The sequence below is a fragment of the Castor canadensis genome, chromosome 10 (assembly GCF_047511655.1).
Source record: "Castor canadensis chromosome 10, mCasCan1.hap1v2, whole genome shotgun sequence".
NCBI classification, from domain to species: Eukaryota; Metazoa; Chordata; class Mammalia; order Rodentia; family Castoridae; genus Castor; species Castor canadensis.
In genome coordinates, this window is record NC_133395.1 from 143788764 (window position 1) to 143815036 (window position 26273).

General features: G+C 49.6%; 1 protein-coding gene across 2 annotated transcripts; it reads left to right on the plus strand.

Annotated features, from left to right (window-relative positions):
* The first annotated feature begins 2522 nt into the window (after nt 1-2522).
* On the plus strand, nt 2523-5290 carry Trh (thyrotropin releasing hormone). Of its 2 annotated transcripts, none has more exons than XM_074042842.1 (3): nt 2523-2662; nt 3364-3582; nt 4195-5290. In XM_074042842.1, the coding sequence occupies exons 2-3, from the start codon at nt 3372-3374 to the stop codon at nt 4689-4691; spliced, it is 708 nt and encodes a 235-aa protein (XP_073898943.1). In that variant the 5' UTR covers nt 2523-2662; nt 3364-3371; the 3' UTR covers nt 4692-5290. The 2 variants fall into 2 exon arrangements, with proteins under 2 accessions (XP_073898943.1, XP_020031181.1); XM_020175592.2 differs by lacking the exon at nt 2523-2662 and adding an exon at nt 3009-3163.
* The last annotated feature ends 20983 nt before the right edge of the window (nt 5291-26273 follow it).

Here is a 26273-nt window from a genome sequence, read left to right on the forward strand (position 1 = left end):
ACTAAGGGCTGAAAGTGAAAAGCAAGCCTCCCCCATCCCACTTCCATGGTTGTCCAGGTCCCTTCTCTACATAAGAATTTAACAGTCCACTCGGGCTCCCTCCACAAGTGGCGGCCAGGTGAACACATTGCTCTCCACTTTGTCTTGGAGCCTAGACCATAATAGTGTATGGAGCTGCCTTGTTATTTGAAAAGCTGCATAGCACCCCATAGTCTTTGACTTAAGACTATTGATTTAAGTGTCCCTCTCCTGGTGGACAGACACCCAGGCTGTTTGCAATTCTGGCTTCTGTAAGCCACTCTGCACTGAGTACCCTTGGTGTAAGGAAATATAGGCCCCAAAAGTGACCACGTGGAGAGGAGTGATCTGGCCAAGAGATTCTTTATTGCCGGGTGGGAGAGGGAGAGAGCAGAGAGCCAGGAGAGAGGGAGAGAGGGAGAGAGGGAGAGAGGGAGAGAGGGAGAGAGGGGCAGGGGCTTAAATACCCCTCAGTGAGACTCGGCATGAGCTGGTTGGTTAGGATCTTATGGTTCATGCTGATTGGAGGTTGGAGGCAGAAGGAGGGTTCAAGCTAGACTTGAGGCAGGACTGTGACCCTGGGAGGCAGGACCGTGACCCAGGAAAACAGAAGCATAAGGGTGCAGTAAGAACTGAAATCTATCGGTGCCATTATTGCCAACACTTGGTACCCATCCTGAGGCCCAGGGGAGGATCTGCAGGGAAACTTCTACTCAGTGGGACTGTCTGGTGGAAGGTACACTTGGGGTGCATTTTCAAATTGCTGCCCAAAGAGGTTGTGTCAGTATACACCCTCACCTCGAGTGGGCCATCTCGATGCAATTCTTCAAACTTTGGAGTCTAGCTGGGAGGCAGAGCTGCATTTCAGCTTTGCTGTCTGCTGGGAGAGGACAGGAAGTTGAGTCAGGCCATGTCTTCAGACCTCAGTTTCTTCGTCTAAAAATGAGGAGAGGCATGTAGCTAGTGATCTGAAAGTTCCTTCCACCCTTGAGCTTTCGGAGTTACTTTGGCTTTACAGGCCTCTGTGATCTGATCTGTAAAGAGGTACTAAGAGTTCCTACCTCTTTTCTCATGCCTGGGTACAGACATGCCAGGAAAGTTGGGTGCTCCACCAAGGAAAGAGTAATAATGCCTTTATTGGATTTTTTTTTTGTTTTTGGCTGTACTCGAGTTTGAACTCAAGCCTTCGCACTTGCTGGGCAGGTGCTTCACTCCTTGAGCCGCACCTCCAGCCCAATTAGATGCCTTTTGAACCACTTTCAGATCAGTAGCATGGCCAGGGGATGCCACCAACACTCAGTTACGGTTTTAGACTGAGAATACGGTGTGTGGGGAAGCTGGACCTGGTCGGAACTGTGCAGAGGTAGCAGATGCCATTGGCTGTGCTCCCCTTGCCTGCGTTCCCCCTCAGTGGGCCTGGCCAGGCTCCCTCATCCCTCAAATTGAGGGGCTATCATTGCCCCTCTGGGAACTTTCAGAAGTCTCTGGGGGCCTCAGCGGCTCCCCCTCTGGATTCCCCGCCTCAATATCTTCATGGTAACTCGCATTTCCAAGCCTGTCTCCCTCTCTGCTTCTGAACTCCTTCAGGGTGGGGGTGGAACTGGATTTATTTGAGTCTCCTGGGCCACCAAAAAGCCTGATACACAGTGGATAGCTGTCAAACATTTCTGAATGGAGGCTGTGCCAGGGCTAGATTGGCAGTATTCTTGCTCAAAGCATCATGTCAAGGCTTGGACTTTGGGGATCCATCTGGGACATGCTTTCTCCTCCCTGTATCTCCTTCCCATCTTTGCCTGGGTGGGCTGGACTCCCTCAGGCATCTGATCCAGGGCTGCAAACCCTAATGTCCTTCCTCAGTGACCGGTCAACACACTGGAAGACCTAAGGGCGTGGTGGGGAGTGTGGTCACCAGGGGTAGTCTGGGCCCACTTTTTTCAAAAGATTTTCAAGAGAAACCGTTAAGTCCAGATTTTTCATAAGTTTTCCTGTCTTTGAAATGTGTATTCAGATAGTTTCACAACATTGTAGGAGTCACATAAAACTGCCCAGGAACTAGTTGTTGCCTGAAGGCCCCCGGTTTAGGAATTCTGAAAACTGCCCACCTCTCCTGGAGTACAGATAGAAAAGTTGGGGCCCAGAGGTAGTGAGGCATTCACCAGAGATGACAGTAGGGATCAGAGCCAGATCCAACTTGTCCCCCCACCTTGCCTCTTTCTGCCTCCTCCGCAGACTGTCTCTTTTCGGGTGTGCGCACGAGCCTGTTTTAATCTCGGGCTTCTCTCGGGATCTCTGTCTCTCCCGAGTGCGGGTTTCTGCAGTGTTCTCGTAGACAACAGACTTCCTCCAGAGCTGGGCGCAGAAAGGACCCCACACCATCCCGGGGCCCTGCGGCTCGCGCGTCCTCGCTCCCCTCCCGCCCCAGATTTCCGGAGGAGCAGGCGGGCGGACTGGGTCCCGCGGGGCCGCTGCCGTCAGCGCCCCTTCCTGGCGCCCGCGACCCCTCCCCGCTGACCTCACCCGCGCCGCCGCCTCGCGCGCGTATAAGAAGCGGCCCCGCCGGGGAGCGCGCAGCCGGCGCCCGGTGCTACGAGCGCTCCCGGAGCCCAGGATCGCGCACCGGTTCCCCCGGGCCGTCGCCGGGCAGGTAAGCGGCTGCGATCCCTCTCTCCGCGGACCGGACCGGACCGGACCGGACCGGGAGTCGTCCTCGCCCGGACTGCTGTCCTCCCCGAGCGCATCCCGGAGCGCGGGGCCGGCCTACAGGTGGCCGCTACAGACCCGGACCCGACGGAGGCGCGGTGGGGGCGCACGGGTCGCATCCACCGCGGTGCTCGCGGGTCCCCGGCATCTGCAGCGCCCAGCGTGGGAAGCCAGGGCGCCCACGCATCCAGCCGCTGCCTGGACCCCAGCGGCGGGGAGCGGAGCTTCAGATGCCCAAGCTTAGCGTTAGGAGCCGAGTTAGAAATGGAAGCTCAGCCTTGCAGCCCGAAGGTTGGCGGTGGAGGGCTGGAATTTTTCAGTGGCCCCAGAGCCGTCGGGAGACTCTTGGCAGCAGAGCGGCCATTAGTGTCCCGCCGTCGGGCCAGCGCTGCAGGTGGCTACGCGACAGGCGAGTCGCCCCCAGTGCTGGCTTCCCCAGCTTCGGGTAATGCGAAGGGTGGCGCCGCAGGCACCCTTGGGGAGCAGGAGAGGTGACAGGTGTGGGTACAGAGCGGGGACAGAGGTGGCAGGAGGTCCTGCTCCTGGGAGGGGGTGGACCGTGCGTGGTTTTTCCCTGGAGTAGGCCGGGCTGGTGAGCTCACGCTCTCCTCTCTCTCGCTCTCTCTCTCTGTTCCTTGACCCCAGACGCCACGATGCCGGGCCCTTGGATGCTGTTCACCCTATCTTTGATCTTGACCTTGACCGGTGTCCCGGGATACCGAGCCCAGCCAGAGGAGGCCCAGAAAGAAGTCGCAATGGCCGCGGAGCGTCCCGGGCTGGACGACCTCCTGCGCCAGGCGGAACGCCTCCTCCTCCTCGGTGAAGACCTCCAGCGGCTTCGAGGAGACCTGGGCCAGCCCTCAGGTGAGTGTGTGGGGCTGCCCAGGGGTGAGGGGGGACTTCTGGAGCCGGATGTGGTGGCAAGGGGGCGACTTCAATATCTAGCCTCCAGCCTTCCAGGAGTTCAAAAACCCACAGTCATTAGAGTCTGGACTTGATCAATCCTTGGGACCAGATTCCTCTCCTATCTGTGCTACAAATATTTCACAGACCTTTGGTGGGGACCATCCTCTGTCCAAGAATCTGTGTGACAGTTTTAATTACTATATGCCAAGCGCTTCTATGCCTGGCATTATTGTAAGCACTTCAAACACCTTATCACACTAATTGATTTTCCTAGCAACCTCTTAGGTTCTGTTATTACCATTTTACACCAGAAAAAAAAAAAAGTATCAGAGTATCAGAGAGGTTAAGTGAGCTGTTTAGGTCACACAGCTAGGGAGTAGTGAAGCTGGGAATGGAACTCACAGGCAGTGCTTTGAGTGGGAGTGCATGTCCCAGAGGCAGGTGCAAGACCCCTCTGGCTAGGGGCTGCAGGACATCTGCCTTGATGGGAGGAAGACTGGAGTGGGCCTCAGGCAGGTATGGCTGCTGCAAGGGCCAGGGACATCTTTATTGACCACTGTCCTTCCCCAGAGTCCCAGCTCTTTCAACCCAACTGGCTCTCCAAGCGTCAGCATCCAGGCAAAAGGGAGGAGGCAGAAGAAGGGGTTGAAGAGACGGAGGAGGAGGAAGAAGCGGGGGCTGTGGGGCCCCACAAACGGCAGCACCCAGGCCGGCGGGAGGATGAGGCTTCATGGCTTGATGTTACCCAGCACAAGCGGCAGCACCCTGGCGGGCATTCCCCCTGGCTGGAATATGCTGTCATCAAGAGGCAGCACCCAGGCCGAAGGCTGGTGGATCCCAAGGTCCAAAGGAGCTGGGAAGAGGAGGGAGAGGAGGGAGAGGGAGCATTGGTGCCTGAGAAACGCCAGCATCCGGGCAAGAGGGCCTGTGGGCCCCAGGGAGTCTGTGGTCAAACTGGCCTCCTGCTGGGGCTCCTGGATGACCTGAGCAGAGGCCAGAGGGCCCAGGAGAAGTGGCAGCACCCTGCATGGAGGGTGGCCTGGACCAGGGAGCCCCTGGAGGAGTGAGCTCAGTCCCTGTAGAGTCAGGTTTCAAAGCTAGGGTGTCTTGAGCCCTGTGTGCCCTACCCGCTTCACAGTGTCCTCTTTCCCTCCTCCTAAATGTCAGCCCTCTGTGTAACACATCCCCAAGCCTAGGACCTTATGCTTTCTCCTTTTCCTTCAGGGACAGGAGGAAGCCAGCCAGGGAGTGAAAACCCCACTTTGCCCTGCAGATCCGCAGATCCCAGAGTCCCTGTCCTCTCTCCCCCACCCCAGGCCTTCCCCCCTTCCTTAGCCCTGCTAAGATGGCCCTTCCACACCTTTTAAGGGACCCCCAGAGAGGAGCAGTTACAGTGACAGTAGGGTGGGATAGAAGAAGCTTTGACGTCTAAATCCAGCTTCTGTCCCCTGCCCCATGTGACAGGATTCACCACGTGTAAACTGCCCACCCAGGACCTGGGTCCCCTTCTTGGGCACTGCATAGGAGATGGAAACTCCCAGTGGTGTTGGGCAGTGTGTGGCTGGGGGATGAGCGTGTGTAGGAAGTCGTGCTTGTATATAACCCTTAGGCACCTTGCCCTTCTCTGTGATGTCATCCTAATGATAATAAAACATGCTTCTAGCCATCTCAGAGCTCTGTGGTTGCTGTTCTGTCCCGGCTGCCATGGGGACAGAGGAGTATTTATTATGCAGTGTTGGGATGGAACCCAGGTTCTTGTATGTACTAGGCAAGTGCTCTACCCCAGTCCAGAGGGATATTCAAAAGGGACAGGACCAGAACTCCAGCTCTGCTGCAGAGGGAATCGGGGGCTCTGGAAGAGGACTGTCCTGGCCTCAGAACACATGTGGGGGTGGATAGTGATTCTGGAGCATGTTTGATCCCTAGGGAAACTAAGGACTTTCCTAAAAACACACAGCTGGTTGGGGTGGAACCATGGGTCTGAGAAAGCAACACAGGGTCCTGCCTTGAGTTGTCCGATTGGAAAGAAGTCTGGTCTGGCTCAGGTCTGTAATCCTCATGGTTCTGTGGCAGTAACTGACAGTCTATGTCACCTGTAAGCCTAGTACCATATGGGCATGAAAAAGATAGTCTGGAGACACAAACCAATGAGTCTACAGGGTGGAGGATGAGAGGAAATGGTGCGGACTGGGGCAAACCAGAGGTTGCTAATGACAGTGAATTCCAAACCTTTAAGAAACCTGTGAGTCAAACACCAACAAGAAAACACACAGCACTTACTATGTATCAGGCAGGGTTCTAAACACTTTGTCTATATAACACCTTTTAATAGTCACAATAACCCTTCTAGGTGTTACTGTGACTATGCCCATTGTACTAATAAGGAAGTCAAGGCTCAGTCAAGTAAAATTGCCTGAGGCTGAATTTGGCCCATTCATTGCCTGTTTGTGACTTCAAACTAAACTAAACTCCCAGATTTCCTCAGTTTGAGACTGAAAGGGTGAGACCACCCTCCGTTTAGTGGATGGACAGGCTTTTCAACATTTCTCCAAATGGCTTTTAGCTACCTTCTGGCATAGAGGCCAGAAGGGTCTAGAAGGGTATCTGTGACCCTCTTCCTCTTCTTGGGTTGTTCATGGTTCAGATGGGGAGAAGGGTAGAGAGAGAAGACTTGGGGTTTACATAGTACACTTATAGCCATCTACATGAGTGCTGCCCAGGGCACCCTGAGACAGTGAGCATTTGACACATAAGAAGTTGATGTTTCTGTTCAGGAGGATCTCAGTTTGAGGCCAGCCCACACAAAAAGTTAGCAAAACCCTATCTCAATAAAAGCCAGGCAGAGGAATACATGCCTATAATCCCAACTTCTTGGGAGGCAGAGATAGGAGGATCAAGATCCAAGACTGGCCCTGAAAAGAAGCATGAGCCCCTATCTAAAAGACAAACTGAAAAAATAAAGAAGGGGTTGGGGTGTGGCTCAAGTGATAGAACAGCAGCCTAGCAAGCATGAAGCTCTGAGTTCAAACCCCAGTTCTGAAAAAAAAAAAAAAAAAGTCTACTAGCAGCTCCTCAAATGTCCCTTCTTTCCTCTCTCACACATATGCCTTTTGCTCAGTGAAGGATGCTGTTGGATGGAGGGGGAAATGCTCTGTATAAGCACCTGCATTTCCCAGCCTCCCTTGCATTTGGGGAAGTGTCACGTGACTAGTCCTGGCCATGAGCTGTAATCCTTAGTGTATCACTTCCTGGCTGAGGCACCTGGAACCTGTTCTTCCTGTGTGTTGAGATGCCAGAGCACATAGGAGAATTCGGAACCCTGCTATCACTGATGGAAGTCAGACACTGCTCACCACATCAGACTTCTTGTGTGCAAGAAAAAAACTTGTGTTTTAAGTCGCTGAGATATCAGGGTTTATTTGCTTCCAAATAAATTTAGTCAATTCAGACAAACACCGAGGCCTCTCCCTTTTCTCTGCACATTGAGATCGTTCCCGTCTTTTCTTTCTCATGTGTCTGCCTTTGTCAGTGCTGCCTAAATCAGGGCCTGGCATCCATAATATTTGTCGAGTGGATGTTGCTTCAGGTCACTTTAGTTTCCCAGCCTCACTTCCAGGGCTCCTGGCATTTAAAGGGCTCCCCATCCATGGGGTGACAGACAGATGAGGACAACTTGGGATGAAAAGTACCAAGTTATGGGGAACAAAGAGTGCAAAGAGAATGCAGGAGAGATGAACTGTCTAGTTGAGCAAAGAAGGCTTCCTGGAGAAGGAAACATCCAAGTGTCCAAGACAAACGAGAGGAAAAGCATTTAAGGAAGAGGAAGAGAGTATTAAAGGCTGTATGGGTAGGCCAAATGTGTTCTTGGAGTTGCTAGCATGTGAGGTCTGAGGTGTCTGAGCTCCGGTCTCCTCTCCCCCAACCTATCTTCCAGGCCCGAGGGGCTGAGCCCCGTGTCTTGCTAGATCCTGCTCCCTCTTCCTCGTTCTGTCCAGGCCCCACTCAGGAACTCCAGTTCTCACAGCTCAGAAGTGTGAGGGGCAGTGTCCATTGGTGTGGAGGAGGGAACCTTCCTGGAGTAAAGGATATTTTAGTTGAGCTTCAAAATATTAAAGAAAATTACAAACTTTCTGAGCTCTTCATCTGGGACCACACACTGGGAAGAACACTGACATCCACTGCCTGGCATAGAGTAGGTAAATTGTAACGCAGAAAAAGGACAACAGAGAAGGAAGGAATTGTTCTTCATTCATGACCTTGAAACTAGGAGTTGTCTCCATGCTTCCCACCCCTGTCACCCACATCCAATTCCTGTAGATTTCACTTGCTAGACGTGTCTCAAATTCTATTTCCTTCCAGCTTCTCAGCTGTCATCACCCTGATTCTGCCACCATTGTTGCTCATACCAAGACCCCAGTAGCTTCCTGGCTGATCTTTGGCTTCTCCTCTTGTCCCCCAAAGTCATTCTCCACACAACAGCCACAAGAATCTTCCTGAAGTAAAATCTGGCTATGGACCCACCCTGCATGAATCTCCTTCCTATCGTCTGCCCAGTTAGCCTTCTTTTTGTTTCCTGAACATACCTCATGGCCTTTGTTCATGCTGTTCCCTCTGCCTAGAAACTTTTCTCCTCCTCCACACCTTCCCTGCTTTAGCTCCTAGCATGCCTTCCTGTACTGTGGAGGTTGGAAAGCAAAGACTATACTTCCCAGGCTCCCTTGCAGCTAGGTTTTTTTTTTTGGATGCACACCAAGTTCTCCAGGTAGACACACTCATGTGAAATTTAGAAAGTAGTTTTGACTATTTCTGCCGGAAAACAAGGCTGTGGCAATGTGTGGTGTTTCAGAAGCAGCTTTCTAGTGTACAAACTCCAGCTTGGGGATCTATGGTCTGTCAAATGACAACTTCCTGAACAGTTTCACAGCTACAGTTTATGTGTTTTGTTTGTTTATTGCAGAACTGGGGATGGAACCCAGGACCTCATGCATGCTAGGTAAGCATTCTACCACCGAGTTGTATCCCCAACCATTTTTTAAAAATTTGAGACAGGGTCTTGCCCAGACTGACCTTGAAACTGTAATCTCTCAGTCTTGCAAATAGCTGGGATTACAAGCATGTGCTATCACTCCTGTAACCATCTGGCTATGTGTTTTAATTTTAAACAACTTTGTTGGAATGCATGTGCATACATATGCAATACACTTCTATATTAACAGCTTTATTGAGATAGAATTGATACACTGTACAAGTCACTCAACTGTTGTGCAGTCTAATAGTTCTTAGCATATTTTTTGAGATGGGGTCTAGCTATGTAGCCTAGACTATCCTCAAACTTGCAATCCTCCTGCCTCCACCTTCTGAGTGCTGGGATTACAGGGTGTGCTGTGGTTTTTATTCTATTCAGAGTTGTACGACCACCACAGTCAATTTGAGAACATTTTACTCACCTTAGAGAGAAAAACTGCTTATCTTAGCGATCACTCCCTAACCTCCCATGGCCTCCTGTAGCCCCCAATAACCACTAATCTATTTTCTGTTCCTACAGATTTGCCTATTCTGTATATTTCATAAAATTGGAATCATACAAGATAGGCCTTTTTGTGCCTGGCTTCTTTAACTTAGCATAGTGTATGTGTGTGAGAGAGTGTGTGTGTGTGCCTACATGTATGAGGCAAGTGCCAGCATAATATTTTTCTTCTTTTTTTAAATTTCTTTTATGTATATGTGCATATAAGGTTTAGGTCATTTCTCCCCGCTTCCCCCACCTGCATAATATTTTTTAAAAACCCATGCATGCCATAGCTTGTATGAGTACTAATTCTTTTTTATAGCTGAATAGTATTTTGTTGCATAGACATACCACATTTTGTTTAACCATTCACCAGCTGATGGCATTCAGGTTGTTTCCACCTTTTGGCTGTAGTGAATAGTGTTGCTATGAACATTTGTGCATAAATTTTGGTTTAAACACTTTTTTTCAACTATTTTGGATGTCTACTCAGCAGCAGAGTCGCTAATTGTATGGTAATTCTATGTTCAACTTCTTGAGGAGCTGCCGACCTTTTCGTAGATTATGTTTTACATGTCATGAGCTGTACTCATTTCAGGGCTGGGGAACAGCTCAGTGGTAGTGCATTTGCTCAGCATGCTTGAGGCCCCGGGGTCTACTCCTAGCCCTGTAGAACAAAAAAACAGACAAGAGTTACTGCCTTTGTAGTCCCAGCTAATTTAGGAGGCTGACGCAGAAGGACTGCTTGAGGCCAGGAGTTTGAGGCTAGCCTGGGCAACACAGCAAAATACTGCCTCAAAAATAAATATGAGAATAAAAAAGTACCAATTTCAGGTATTCAGTGATTTTTTAAAAGTAACTGTACCAAGTGCTACAATCGTCACTGTGACTCAGTTATAGAACAGTAATTATCCAATGGCAGCCTCTTGATTTCTCATATTTGTCACAGGAAACAGGAAAGCACTTCCTGGGCAGTGGCTTCTGTGGTTAGGCTCTGCAAGCCTGCTCTCCAAGCGCTGCAATGATACAAGCACCTAATTACAAATGCAATATTCAAATCATGCAACAGGCATTAGCCAATCAAGACATGTATCCTGACCAATCCGATTCCCTCTCCAACCACCAAGTTAGCCGTCCTGCTTGCAGTTCACCCCAACATGGCTCCTGTGCCCAGAGCTGAACCCTAGGGATCTGCCTTGATGACTCCTATTCTTCCTTGGCTGTCACTTCAGTCACCACTTTGTCGAGATGTGAGTCACAAGCCCCTAGCTGGCTCCTTCCTCACAGATACCATATTTTGTAATTACACCTGTCTAAGGCTGGGTTTCCCTGTCCTCAGCCTCAGAGGAGGACTTGGAGGAGGTTGATTCCCAGAAGTGCTGGCCTGGGAATTGGGGGGTGTTTGAGGGAGGAAAGGCAGAGTGCATGACCATGCAGGTTACTGTTATGGACAGCTGGGGCTCCATCCTGCTGGGGTGGTTGGGAGACCAGTGGGAAGGATGCAGAGCTGTTCCACTGGGAAGGATGAAGATCCTGACAAGTATCTTCCAACTTGCACCAGTCAGGGCCTGAGGGCTCCTCCCAGGAAAACCAGCTCCCTGGCACTTCCAGCTGGCCCTGTGCACCCACCTCAAGAAGTCTGTCAGTGAAGCCTCTCAGGGTACCATTGGCCTCTGCCACCCAGGAGAGACTGGAGACAGAGCAAGGTCCCAACAGCATCTGATGCAAGTCTCTTGGGTGATTTTTCACTCATGGCTTCTCCCGCACCAAACCTCTGCTCCATACAGTCCTGTATGGCTAGTGCCCAGGACAGTGCCTGGCACAGCACAGGTGCCATACATAGTGACTAAATCATAAATGAAGTGGAACTGGGATTTGAATCTGGGTTTGCCTCATTCCAGGCCCCAGAGGGAGGTGGTGGGGAAACCCCAAATGTTTGCATCAAGTGTGGGGTGCTATGCAGTTACTATAGACCTGTGAAGTAGTCCCAAGGGTGGGCAGAGAGTTGGTGGTTTAGGGTGCAAACAATAACATCTGCCCAAGCACCGTGACACGTATACCACAGAGGATACTGCACGGCACTCGGTTGTTGGTTGCCAGTTTTCACCTGTACACTGAGCTGCAGCCATGAGCTGTCCTGACACCATGTGTACACTCAGGCCATACTTTGAATCTTGAATGTCCCCAAAGGCCCTTGTGTTAGGGGCTTGCTCCCTACAGTGGTGCTATTGGGAGGTGGTGGAGCCTAACAGGAGGTTTAGGTCATTGTGAGGGAAGGGGGGCATGTCCTCGAAAGATATTGTGGGAGCCGGGTCCCTTGCTGTTTCTCTTTACTCCTAGCTTGTTGAGTGAGTGGTTTTACTCTGCTGCTAACTCCTGTCATGATGTCCTGCCTAACCATAGGCGCAAAATAATGGGGTCAGTGGATCATGGACTGGACCCTCCAAAACTGGGAGCTGAGCAAACTTTTTTCTCTTGTAAGTTAATTGTCTCAGGTATTTTATTATGGTGACAGAAAGTTGGCTAATACCCACTATTTTGCAAGTAAGAAATGCCTGGCTCAGAGAGGTGACATGACCTGCCTGAGGCACACCCAGTTCTTTAAGTCCCCAAGTGCAGTGGTCTTTTAACTGCACTTTTTGTCCCTTGCTTGGGCAGCTGTGGAAAGCTGGACAATGCTTCTTCAAGGAGCTGCCTCTCACATCTGGTGAGGTGCCCTATCCAGCTTTGCCGTGAGGCGCTCACTGTCACGACTTCCTCTGATGCGCTCTGTAATGAATTCTTTCTGTAAAGCTTGCTTTGGTTAATTAAGTGCAGTCAGAGGATGGTTTGTTGAAAGCCTCAGTTCCTGCTTGGGGCCTCCTGGGCAGCCTGAGAACATGTGGGGTTTCTTACCTGAAGAGTGTCAGCAATTAGAGCCCATTTCGATCGCCGGGATACGAGCTGACTGCCTCAGCGCACAGCAATTAGCTCAGACGCTAAACCGTGCTGAGAGTTACAGGTTTCCAAGGGGACCTGCGGCCACTGCCAGGATTTAAGTGGTGCTTGTCTTTGGGGATCATCTTTCCTGAATTGCAGCCGCATTCTGGGCCTGGTAATTATCGACGTGCTGATTAGGCCTCGAGCCTCATGGAGAGCGACTTCCTAACCACCAGCTGCTGGGGAGGACAGCTTCCCGTCACCACGCAGGTACACCCCGTCCGACGATCTGGAGGCTGGCACACATACGAGCATTGGCCCTTTTGGGCCTGTGGCCAGGGTAATAGTACAGGTCACATGCACGGCTTAAGCCAGGTCTTCGTTGGGAGGGGCTCAGGGATTCAGGGAGCCCTTGGGGGCACAGAACCCCAGGCCATTCTTGGAAGGTTGAAGGTGACCTCTGAGGAGATGCTGGCCCAGGATGGAAAGACACTGAGCTAAGTAACCACCAGGCACAGCATAGTGATATTTCTGTCACACCGGGCTACACTACAACTGAGGTCCTGTAAGCACTGAGGAGCTGGGGTGCAGCTTAGTGGTAGAGCACTTGCCTAGCATACACAAGGCCCTGGGTTCAACCCCCAGCACCACACACACACACAAGGCCATGTGTGGTGGCTCACACCTATATCCTAGGTAGGGTAGGCAGAGATTGGGAGGATTGTTGTTTGAGGCCAGCCTGGGCAAAAAAGTCCACAAGACCCCCATCTTAACCAATAAAAGCTGAATGTGGTGTTGCACACTCATGATCCTGGCTGTTTAGGAGTCATAGGTAGGAGGATCACAGTCTGAGGCCAGGGCTGGAGAAAAGTAAAACCCTGTCTGAAAAATAACCTAAGGCACAAAAAGGACTGGTTCAAGTGGTAGAGAGCTTGCCTCGCAAGAACAAGGCCCTAAGTTCAAACCCCAGAACAGAAAAAAGATCATGTCTCCTAGTGGCGTTGTAGCCATCCTACACTCTATAGGTTTCCACAGTTACGAGTACATCTGTCAGAACACACTGGAATTGTAATCAGTGCTTACACAGCACTTGCTCCTCCAGAGTCACTACTCCCAGGAAATGAGTCTTTCGGCCCTCTCTGGGAGGAAAGTGAGGCAGACAGAGGGTGGGAGCTACACAGTGCTGGCTCCTGTGCTTCAGGTGTACTAGTGGTTCTGGAAATCACCCCCGGACTCTTTCATGGGCTCCTCAAGGTCTTCACCTTCCAACCACATAGTGGGGTGAGGCCAGGCTTTCAACCAAAACAGCAGATGAAGTGCAGACGCAGCTCAAAGACACCACTTCTGTGAAGTCACATTCATCCACAATTTACAAAAACGTGAAGCAAAGCCACTCTTCTCATTAAAGGGTTTTCTTCTTCTGGAAACTACAGTCATTCTTCATAAACATAACAGATTAGAATGATAATTGACTATTATTGATATTTTAAAATTAATAAATACATTTTTAATTAATTTTTTTTGGCAGTACTGTAGTATGAACTCAGGGCCTACGCCTTGACCCACTCCATCAGCCCTTTCTTTGTGATGGGTTTTTTTGAGATAGGGTCTCGAGAACTACTTGTCCGTGCTGGCTTTGAACTGCAATCCTCTTGATCTCTGCTTCCTGAGTAGCTGGGATTACAGATATGTAATTAGCCACCAGCACCCAGCAAATAAATGTATTTTGGTAGTACTGGGGTTTGAACTCAGGGCCTCATGCTTGCTAATGCAGGTGCTCTAACACTTGAGCCACTTACCAACAATATTTTAAAAGCTCATTTTAATTCTGATAGCTATAACCCATATTAATGAAAAGTTCTTTGGGGTCCTTGATAATTTTTGTTTATTTGTTTTTGCAGTGCTGGAGAACCCAGGGCCTCATACAAGCTAGGCAAGTGCTCTCACCACTGAGCTACACTCCCAGCTCCTCAATAATAATTTTTAGAAGGTAAAAAAAATACTGAGACCAAAGGGTGTGGTGGTGCATACCTGTAATCACAGCTGCTGGGGAGGTGGAGGCAGGAAAATCATGAGTTTTAGGATGGCACAGGCAAAGGCAGGACCAAGACCCTGTCTCAAGAACAAAACAGGGCTGGGGGTGTGGCTCAAGTAGTAGAGCACCTGAGGTTCTGGGTTCAATCCCCAGTACTGCAAAAACAAAAAAGGCATCTTGAGACCATAAAAAATTGAGGACCTCTGACATCATGTATCATCAGAGCTGACATTGGTATTGTTCTCAGTGTATTACAGACACGCACCTCCTAAGGACATTTCAGTCAACAATGGCTGAATGCACAGAGGTGGCCCCCAGCCTCTGTCATTTTCTTCTGTTTCTAATTTATTCTGTCGTCTTGTTCATTGTGGCCCTCGAGCATAAAGTATCCACTGCTAATGTTGCCAGGAAGGGGGTCTTGTCAAGTGATTGACCTGGAGGTGAAATTTGAAGTGATTAAGGAGACAAGGAGTGCAGCTCAGCAGTAGAGTACTTGCCTGTAATCCCAGCACTCAGGAGGCAGAGGCAGGAGGATTGCAAGTTCAAGGGCAGCCTGGGCTACATAGCAAGACTACACACTCAAAAAAAAAGAAAAAAAAGGAAAAGAATCACTATTAATTACATAATGTAAAGGAAGTAAGGAGTCTGTCTGCACACATAGCTGTGTAATGGGGTGTGCCATCCGGGTTTGTGTGACACACTCTATTATGTTCACACAACAACAAAATTTCCTAACCATACATTTCTCATTCTTTAAGGGATTTATGATTTAATTTTCAAATCCAGGAGACAGCTATTACAAGCTACACAAGGAAACTGAGGCACAGAGAAGTTAAGTCTCCTGCAGGAGACTTGCCTTGCTGGGCACTGATGGCTCACACCTGTAATCCTAGCTACTCAAGAGGCAAAGATCAGGAGGATCATGGTTCAAAGGCAGCCCAGGCAAATAGTTGGTGAGATCCCATCTCAAAAAAGATAAATAAATAAAATTAAAAAAATCACAAAAATAGGGATGGTGGAGTGGCTGAAGGTGTAGGCCCTAAGTTCAAACCCCAGGACCACACACAAAAAAACAACTTCTTGCCTAAAGCAGAGCCCTGCCATGAAGCCAGGCCCTGGACTCAAGTCTGAGCTTTCAGGCGTGGCTCTGCATGCTGTCTCCAGGCTATATTGCTCACTTTTTTTGTGGTACTGGGGATTGAACCCAGGGCCTCATGCATGCTAGGCAATCACTAAACCGCTGAGCTACATCCCAGCCCCAGACCACTTACATTTGTGAGTTGAGCTAAGCTTGTGTGATTTACTTGCCTGACATGAAGTTCCCCATGATGAGGAAGTTTCTGCACAGAGAGATGCAGTATTTTATCTGAGGTCACATAGACAGGAGGGGGTCAGGGACTCCTTATTTCCCAACTAGATCCAGATCTGACCCATCACCCCATTGTCCTGCCTCCCTGACCTGCACCATAATGACTGACTCACAGCCCAGCCAATAAGAGTAAGCTCCAGGACTTTTACTACAATGTTCAACAAAAGGCTTTTTCTTTCCCCTCACAGTTTGCTAAACTCATAAGTTATCCTGGTGTGCATAAGGCCATCTCACCAGTGCAAAGAAAAACATGGTACAGAATGAAGCAAACCTGGAGAAAACAGTCAAGAAATGGAAAGTGACCCGTGTCTAGTGACTTTATTTGAGCTCCAGGAGCCAGCCATACTGGTACCCCTGACCTTTGCAGGTACTTAAGCCAATACAGTCCATTTTTGCTTAAGTCCTTTGTGTTTCAAACAGAACAGAACAAGTCCTGCCTGACATAGTCTACACATGTCAGAGGAATGTTAGCATGCTTTGGAAAGGAAAACACCCTTCCCTTCCTCCCAACCCACCTGCCAGCTACTTCCCCAGCCACTGCCCAGGTTAGAGAGGCATGTTGGACAGGGGTTGGGGGCCAGCTCCACCTGCTGTCTAGTATAGTTTCCCTGACATCTCTACTCCAAAATCACAATCGGTCTCGTCAATAACAAACGTTAGGCCCTATTCTACCTCTGGCTTCTTGCTTGGTGGCCTCTAGGCTTTTTGGGACAGCCTCTTTTTTGTCCTCCAGCCCCACTCTCAGCACCCAAGCTGCTAAGTGCTACCTCATCCAGATTCTTATTGACTCAGGAGAGCAGAGGGAAAGAGGAAACCATGCACTCTACAGTGGTCTTTATTCTTCCTCCTACTTCCTGGAGGCCAGAAAGTTCTTGGTCTCGTCAGAGAAAGAATTCAAGGTGAACACAGAGGAGACTTAAGAGAAACAGTGGCTCCCGAGGTCTTGTGAATATGGTGTCTCCTTTCTATCTGAGGAATTTTGTTTGCACGGAGGGCTGGGTGCTCAACGCTTGGGCTCATTTTAAATGACAGTCTGGATGCTTCCTTGTCCAGAACTGGGCCTCTGCGTGTCCCTCAAGCTCAGTGACTTCTGCTGGTTCTCTGTTTTAAAGATCCCCTGAGATGTCTGGTTGAAGGTAGCTAATTGATCACACATGGCTGGCTCTTCTATGTCCTTAGGTCAAGGATGAGCTCAGTATTTCAGAGAAACTTGCATTTAAACAAGGCACTCAGATTGAGATACAGGAAAAAAATGACCCCAGAAGAAATGGACATAATTCTGAAAACAGAAATGAATGTTAAAAAAGAAAGAAAATTCCTTATGATTGGTATCTTTCAGAGAGAAACTAGTGCAAGATGATCTAGAAATGGAACTGTCAGGGAATAAGGAAAGAACTCTTAGGAATTAAAACTACCACAGCCAAACAGCCCAGAAGCACAGAACGTATCTTTTCTCATCCACCCTTGGCCCCAGAGCCAAGCCGAGGAAGCTCTCACCATCTCTGCCTGGTCTGCAGCCTCTGCCGTTTCCACTCAGCTTTCCTTCCCTTTCCAACATCCATGCTGCTGGCTGTGAGGGGGGTCTGTCTAAAAAATGGACTCGGTTCATCGCCCAGCTTAAAATCCTAATGGCTCTTCTCCTTCACGGGCTTCCTCGTGGCCAGAGCCTGTGGCAGACAGTGCCCCCATTTCCTCTTTTTTTTTTTTTTCCAGGAATCAAGCAGCCTTGCATGGCCAAGGAGGTAAATGGGTTTGAACTCAGGGCCTTGTGCTTGTTGGGCAGAAGTCCTACCGCTTGAGCCATGTCCCCAGCCATTTTCGCTTGTTACTTTTCAAATAGGGTTTCATATTTGTACGTGGCCAGCCTGGACCACAGTCCTATTTATGCTGCATAGCTGGGACGACAGGTGTGTGCCACCACCCCTGATTTTGTTGACTGAGATGGGGTCTTGTCCTGGCTGGCCTCGAATCCTGATCCTCCTGATGGCTCCCTTCCTAGCAACTAGGATTACAGGTGTGAGCCACTGCACCTGGCTTTGACTCCTTTTTGATGTCATTAGGCTGCACAGAATTACATGGAATAATAAAACTGACTTATTGTTCAAGCAATATCTAGTTGGTGTATCTGTTATTTGGGGGTGAAGATCCTAACTGATATAGAATCTGACATTTTCAGCCTCAGTGTCTGGAATCTCCCATCCTTACCCCCCACTTCCATCCTTTGCTGTCACTTCCCTTGGTTGTTTAGTGTCCCCAAACACCCCACATTCTTCCCTGCATCTTTGCCCCTCACCATTCTGTCTGCCAGGAGTGCCCTTGCCCACTCAGCTGTAATACCCAGTGGCTCAGCCTCCCAGCCTCTGGGATGCCCTCCCCTCACTCCTGGCAGGGGTGGGTGAGCCTTCTCTGTGCAGTGACCACCAGAAAGAGGGTCTGCCTCCCACTGAACTGTGAGGCCTTAGTGGCAGTGGTGATGGTGGGACTGTGTCCCTAGCACTCAAGAAGGATGCTTCTCAGGTCCTTGGTGACATTGTCACTCCGGAAATTGCCTCCAAAGTTGTATTCATACCTGTGCAAGTGGTGGAGTGGGCAGCTGACAGTGCAGGCTTTGGGTCAAACAGGCCTAGGTGTAGTCAACTACTCTACTGACAAACTGTGCCGCCCTAGCAACTGACAACCTCTCCGTCTCCATCCTCCACCTGCAAAGTGGAGATGGTTAAACCTATGTGAAGGTGAAATAAGACACAGGGACTATTTAACTTGGTGCCTGGCATGTAATTAGTTATTCCTAATTGCCAATTCTACAGATTATTACTCTATTAGTTTGTGTTTAACTCCTGTTGGGGGAAGGGTTTTGAGTTTTCATCAAATTCCCATCTGGGCATGGTGGTTCACACCTGTAATCCCAGCTACTTGGGAGGTGGAGACAGGAGGATTGTGGGTCTGAGACACACCCAGGCAAAAGCACGAAACCCTAGCTGAAAAAATAAGTAAAGCAAAAAGGGCTGGGGGCATGTCTCAACTGGCACAAAGCCCAAATTCAATCTTTAGTACCACCAAACCAAAAAAGAAAAAAAGTCTCAAAGGATTTTTTGACTCAGAAGATTAAGAACCACTGGTTTTGGGGTCAGGGGACTGGGTCAGGTGAGAGTGCTGCATTCACTGTTCAGCTGCCGAGTGCCTCTGTGGTCAGGTGTCCACTACCTCATCATCCCTTAGGTCTGTCCCTAAGACGCCATCACAGCCTGTATCATAACCTGGTCAGGAGAGGGGACAGTGATCTGTCTTATGGGTCAGAACAGTGAAGCCCCATTGAGCTGGGACAGAGCCCGAGTTGGGATTGGGAGTCCCCTCTCCAAACCCTTGCAAGGAAGTGACTGCTTAGCTGGCAAGTCAGGTGGGCTCAGCCACTTTCAGGTCACCTGGCTGGGCAGGTCATTTCAACTATCTGTAGTCCAAGTACCTCATCATTAACAAGTGATAAACAACGGTACCCACCCCTGGGCAGATATCAACCCTCAAAGTCCACCCTGACCTGTTCATGCCCTGTGGTAGCATGCCCAGGACTTCAGGATGGAGACCAAGTTCAAGACCCTTTGTGAACTGGACCTTGCCCATTCCTCTGCCTCACACCAGAGGCACCATTCAGTCACAGAACAAACCTTTTCTCAGTCCTGTGATCCTGCTGCCTTCGATGGGAGGGAGAATTTCCTTTTCACCTGGGAAAATCCCTGCTTCGAACTCAACACAGGCACTTACTCCTCTAGGAAGCCTTCCCTGACTTCCTCCTGCACTGCACTGGCACCTCCTCTGTGCACCTGCCCCAAGCTGGGGGGTCAGGAGGAGACTGGAAGGTTCATCCAGAGCAACGCTTCTCGAAGTCTGGTCGGGCATCATCCAGACACTTATGAAAAAAGCAAGTTCTCAGGTCCACCCCCCCTCACCCGACCTACTGAATCCGAGACTGGGGAGGGGGCAGCAATCAGTGTTGACAAGTGTCCCCCCCCACACTTCAAAAAAAAGACCCTCAGATCTAATCTGCAGCCACTGAGCTGATGGCACCCTGGAGCCCTGCTGCCCTTCCTCCCAGGGCCTCCTGATGTGGTTGTGACAGAAGGGACTTTTCCTTATCCCCCCTCTTCCCTTCCCTACTTCCTGCAGGCACACAGCCAATTTCAAATTGTAACTTTCTTTTATTGGCAAAGAAGAAAGTTTGGCACCTGTCTCATTTATTTCTCATCAGCTGCTCTGCGCCCCGGTTCTGCCAGGCTGGGACCTGCTGGGCTGGGGAATCAAACTGCCGGTCACCTGCCTCTCTAGAGGAGGCAGTAAATTTACCCGGGCTCTGCTTAAACACATCGATGTTGTCTGGAAAAATACATCTTTTCTGCTCTTGCCCAACACCCACCAGTGCTCAGAACGTAGTGAAGGTCTCCTTAGTTCTTCTTGGGGTCTAATCTAACTCTTTCTTGCTGTCACTGGCTTCAAACCAGCCTGTGTCACACACAACACCATAACACCATTCTTCTCTCTCTCTCTCTCAATCTCTGCTTTACAGCTCTGGAAACTAGCACAGGGCCAGGCACACAGTAGGCACTCAATACATGTTGGTTTAGCACATGAATGAATGAGTGAATGAGATTAGTAATAGCAAAGACTGATGGTTGAAAATGAGCATTTATTCCAAAGATTATGTTAAGCGTCTCAGATATATTAGACACCCAAAAACCTCTGTGATAGATGCTATTTTATCCCCACCCACATATGAGGAAACTGATGCTCAGAAGGATTAAGGAATTTGCCTAGAGTCACACAGCAATGACTAGACAGAACCAAAGACTGGTACGTGAACTAGCTACATATAACTGGGGGCTCACTTCCTAGTGCTGCCTTTCCAGCTGTTGAAGGGCAGCTGTCGACAGAAGTGACTTGCTCCTGGAGGTTCAGGACCAGTGAGAGCAAGGCAGGGAACAGGGGCAGAGAAGCCCCTCAGTTGTCCTTTGATGCTGAGCTCCTGAAATTACCAGAGAGGAGGCAGAAGAGGAAGACGACAGGAGCTGGCATCAAGGGAAACAAGTGCCAACAGGTCTGTGAGTAAGAGACCCCTGCCTGTCACCAGGCTGGAATTCTGCTAGAGCAAGGCTTCCAAGCCAGTGACAAGCCAGCAAGAGACTGCGCTGCCTCACCTGCCTCTGCTGCAAAACAGGCCATTTGAGGACTTGACAGCCCTCTTTCTCCCTTCCTCCCTCCCCTTCATTTTTAATATCTTCACTTTACTCACATAATAAATGAATACATTATCATTTTAAAATTCATCTATTCAGCTATCTAGAGTCAAAAATCAGAGACCTCTTTGATAACCTCCTGCCCCAGTCTCCCTCTGCGATTGACAGATCAGAGCCGGTTAGCCAGATCTCTCCGGATACAAGGCAAGCCAGGGTGACGGCCATGAGGATGGAGAGGTAGAGGGAGGCCATGGAAGGTTGTTACCATGTGGCCATCACCCTATGATCATGCTGGCTGCTCCAAAGCCATGTCCCTGTCATACAGAGTATTCTGATGGACTGCAGAAGAAATCCTGCCTGGAGTCCCTGGGGAAAGACCGTAGAGACTTTCCCTTCTGGCTCCCTCCTGCTCCTGTGTCCTGTTGGTCAACCTCTGCTTCAAGGAGAATGGCTGTCTTGGACATCAGTTATCATGCAGTCATCTTTGTCCCCCACATACTACATGTGTGGGGGGATTCAAGGTAGAAGAAGGATTTATTATTGATCAGGTGGGACAAGACCAACAGATCAGGAGATGATTGCCATTGAAAAGACAGTTTGGGGCTGGGGTGTGGCTCAGTGGTAGAGTGCTGGCCTAGTGTAAGGACCTGGGTTTTATTCCCAGCACTGGGGAAAAAATGTTGTGCCAGGTGCCAGTTGCTCACATCTGTAATCCCAGCTACTCAAGAAGCAGAGATCAGGAGGGTTGTGGTTCCAAGCCAGTCTGGCTGAGTAGTTCTCAAGACCACCCAAAAAAGGGCTAGTGGAATGGCTCAAGGTGTAGGCCCTGAGTTCAAACCCCAGTACCACAAAAACAAAAATAAAAAGATTACCCACAATTCCCAGAGGAGGGGGAAGCCTTACCACGCGTGGCTACATGGGAAGCAGCAGCACAAGGTGAAGGAAATGGGAGTGAGAAGCACCAGGGCTTCTGCAGCATGAAATGAGTGAGCAAATGTTTAGGACTGGATAGTCCAGCAGACTCAGGGGTGGAGGGACTGTCCCCAGCTGCCTGAGAGCAGTGGCCGGGAAGGTAAGAGCCCCCAGACAGAAGAACTGGTAGGGCTGTGAACTGGTGACTTTGCATAAGAAAGGCAAGCTCCCAGGCCAGTCCTCTACTCTGTTTAGGAGGTGGCCATTCCTGGGCAGAGCAGCTGATGTTACGGCATTAGAAATACAGGAGATAAAAAAAAAAAAAGACACAAATAGCAGAAGTGATGGTCATCAGAATGCATGGTGGTGGCCAACATGGAGGGTTCCTCATCCCAGAGCCAGGGACTGGCGATCCTCAGCAGGGACACTGTCACTGTCTTCTGCCTGCTGTGACTTCTCTGACCACTGCTCCCTTCGTGTGTTTTCTTTTTTCTTTTTGTTGGTACTGGGGTTTGAACTCAGGACCTCATACTTGCTAGGCAGGTGCTCTTATTACTTGAGCCCCACCATGTGGTTTCTAGAACATGGCAGACAACAGGACCAGGGCCGTGACCCTCTGGATCTCTATCCGTGTCCTCACACACCTTGCTTCATATTATTTTACAGCCACATATTGGCTGCCTGTTGTATTTATCCTCCTAACACTTTTGTTTGCAGTTCTGGGAGTGAGCCCAAGGCTTTGCATGTCTAGTGCTAATCCAAGGTAATCTCCCCATCTCAAGATCTATCACTTCACGTCACCTGCAAGGACCCCTTTTTCAGGCACTATCTCGTGCACGTGTCCTGGTACCTGGGATGCGGCCATCTGAGAGTCACTGTCAGCCTGCTAGATTTCTCACCTCCCTTCTTCTCCCTCCTTTCCAGAGGCCAGGCCTACGTGGTGGTCTCATGCCTCTTCCAGTAGCAAACTAAATATAGGAAAAACTACCGGGCGCTCAGTCACACGTGAGTGTCGCATAACCATGAATAATTTCCTAAATGCAGGCATGCGTTGCTTAACGATGGAATATATTGTTCTGAGAAACTCATGGCTCGGGGAATCTGAGGCTGTGTGAACAGCACAGAGCTCACTCATGCAAGCCAGCAGAGCGGCTGTCACTCGACATGGCCTCCCCATGTGGACAAGAGACACTGGAAACACGAGGTGTAGGAGGCTGTTGCCTGTGCAACAGCTTTAAAAATACAGTGGTGCAGTCAAATTTTTAAAAGTAGGAGTGCCCTCTAAAATAAAGATAAAAACTTATATCTAGTAAATGCAAAGACCTGTAACATTGTCATTTATTGTCACCATGATGCATTGTGCACCACACATGTACTTAAAAATGCAGGTACTGCATTTGTACACGCATGGCATCACCTGAGCACGCTGTGACCAAACACTTGACAGAGACAACAAGTCAGGAAGGGTTTATCTTGTTCGTAGTTTCAGTCCATGGTTGGCTGGCCCCATGGGCTTGGGCAGAGCATCATGGTGGCAGGAAAGTGTGGTGGGGGAGCTTCTTCACTTCATGGTAGACAGGAAGCACGAAAAGAGGGCAAAAGATAGGGACTAGGGCCAGGTTCACTTTCAAAAGCACCCCCCAGTGACCTACTTCCTCCAATGAGGCCCCATTTCCTACAGTCCCCACAACTTCCCAAAACAGCACCACCAGCTGGGGATCAAGTGCTCAAGTGAATTAAAACAGCAGCAAGGATGTACGTCCTACAAATAGCTGTCAGTAGGTGATAGGAACCTTTCAGCTCCATTATAATTTCTTTTTTTAACTTCAGAGTATGAACAATGTTTTTTTAATTAATTTTTTTTAATTATTCATATGTGCATACAATGCTTGGGTCATTTCTTCCCCCTGCCCCCAACCCCCTCCCTTACCACCCACCCCACACCCCCTGCTCCCCCACCCCCCTCAATATCCGGCAGAAACTATTTTGCCCTTATCTCTAATTTTGTTGAAGAGAGAGTATAAGCAATAATAGGAAGGAACAAGGGTTTTTGCTATAATTTTTTTTTTTTCTTGCAGTACTGGAGATTAAACTCACGGCAGTAAGCTTGCTAGGCAGGTGCTCGACCACTTGAGCCATGTGCCCAGTTCTTTTGCTATTTTTAGTTTGTTTTTCAGGTAGGGTCTCACACTTTTGCCTACCTCTACCTCCTGAGTAGCTGAGATTACAGATGTATGCCACCATGCCCAGACAGCTCCATTATAATCTTAAGGGACCATTATTGCATTATTCTAACAAGTGATTTGTTGTTTGCCTGCCTTTTTTTGGGGGGATTTGAACTCAGGGCTTTGCACTTCTTAGGCAGGCATTCTACCACTTGAGCCATGCCCCCAGTCCAACTTTTGAATATTTTTGTTTGTTTTTGAGACAGAGTCTCACTATGTAGCCCAGACTAGCCTCAAATTCATGACCCTTCTGCCTCAGTCTCCCAAGTGCTGGGTTTACAGGTAGGTGTTACCATACCTGACTCTGACTTTTGAATTTAACTAAGTGGTCTGCAGTTTTGTCTGCTAAATCTGGCAACCTTACTTGAGCTCCTTCACCAGTTTCTTCACAAGAATTTCCTCCAATAAATCACTTGCACATCCCTCTCACCTTGGTGTTTGCTTCTCACAGGCTCCCGGCTAACACATGGTGAAAACTGGAGGAGAGAACGCAGCAAGGTCACCGCCCCATGCCTGGTCCCCTGGGAAGTAAACGTTTGCTCTTAGCACACAGACACACCCTCCCCTCACCCCCGCATTTAGGAGGTGCTCACAACATTGGCTCATGCCCTTCTTTGTATGTTTCTGGGAGGACTTGGAGGGTTAATGGCTGCCCTGGACAAGTAGGAGAGGAATTCTTACTTTTCACTAAATGATCTTGCTACCGTTTGAACTTGTACCCGGAGGAGTAGCCTGCTCCTGAGCTGGTGGCCTGTGCTTCTGGCCTTGGTCTCAGCTAAGTGCAGGGAGGCGGCCTGCTTTCATAAGCTTTGCCCAGGATTATATTAACAGTTAAGCGGGTGCTATTTAAAGCAGGTAGCTGGGAGACTGGGGGATGTTCCTAGGTCCAGCACATGGGCGCAGGACACAGGGAGAAGATGGTGCCCCCAATTCTGGTCCTTTAAAGTGCCACCCAGGCCCAAACAGAAATAGGAGTGGAAGGCAGCACAGTGGCCAGAGAGCACGGGGGTGTGGAGGAGGCTTTAATTAAAGTGCTTAATGCACTGGGTGATATTCCTATTTTTCCTCCTAGCTGAAGGCTTACCCATCCCTATCCACAGTCTTCTGGTCACGAAGGTGACAGTTGTTCATAACACACCGATTCATCTGTTCAGCAAATCATTCCTAGGCCAGCCCCAGTGCAGGCAAAAATAACAACAAAACTCAGGGGGAGTTGGGTACTGATGGCTCACGCCTGTAATCCTAACTACTCAGGAAGCAGAGATCAGGAGGATCAAGGTTTGAAGTCAGCCCAAGCAGATGGTTCACAAGGTCCTAGCTCAAAAAAAAAAAAAACAAACCCCAACACAAAAACAGGGCTGGCAGAGTGGCTCAATTGGTAAATGCCTATCTAGCAAGCATGAGGCCCTGAGTTCAAACACAAGTACTGCTAAAAAAGAAAAAAAAAATACCCAGGGGGATAATAGCAAGAATAAGAACTGCTCATATTGATTTATTGAGTACTTTCTATGTGCCTGGCACTGTCCTCTGGTTAACTCATTCAATCCACACACAGTCCTCTGAAATGACTCCTTCTAGCCCCATTTTCCACGTGAGAAAATCCATATGGAGTGAGGTTCAATAACTTACTCAAGTTCTCGTGGCTCCGATGTGGCTGGAGCAACAGGGCACCCAGTTCCCAGTCTAGTGGGATGGTCCATCTGGAGAAATACAAATTTGAAATTGGGACCTGGCAAAGGACAAAGTACCTCCTCCGCCTAGGTAGAGTCAAGGGAGAACAAACCCTCAAAACGGGTCCTAAGGGTTGAGTAGGAGTTAGCAGGGGTTTGGCTAAGGTAGGAGAAGAGGGAAGCCACTCCTGCAAAGGTGGGGCTTATGCAAAGGTGAGCAGTTAGGAAAGCAGGCTGGGGACTGGGCCATAGTGCAGTCTGGGTAACAGCTCTAGCACTGCTCCTGCCCCCTCCCCCAAAAAGCAAAAATCTGATGGGAATGTGGGGAAGACACCAGGACTGGAACTCTCCCTGAAGAACGGGCCAGCAATGGCACCCGGTGGGCAGCTCGAGGAAGTGTGCCTGGAATCCCCAATTCAAGGGTCACAGATCAGACACACAAAGAGTGAGCTTCATGGCAAGGGAAGGAAACCTGGGAAATCTCAGTCTGTGGTCCCCCAGGAGGTGGCCCCGGAGGAGGGACCCTGGGTTCCTGTTCCTTCATCAACTTGTTCAACTGGTGAGCAGCCTGGAGGGGAAAGAGTGGTAGACAACCTGTTATGTAGAGGACCGAGGTTTCCCTTCACTTCTGCAAGTCCCGTGCTCCCTCAGCCTCATCATCCTGGTGGGCCACGGTGACCAGCAACCCCCCTACAGGGTATCGCCTTAGTGAAGACAGAGCAAGGAGGGGCAAGGAAGCTACAGTCTGCTTCTTCTGGTCTCTGTTATGGGCAATGTATCCCTCC

Coding starts and splice junctions, on each gene's coding strand:
- Trh (XM_074042842.1), top strand. CDS start 3,372: ATGCCGGGCCCTTGGATGCTGTTCACCCTATCTTTGATCTTGACCTTG. Junction 3,583..4,194: donor AGACCTGGGCCAGCCCTCAG/GTGAGTGTGTGG, acceptor GTCCTTCCCCAG/AGTCCCAGCTCTTTCAACCC.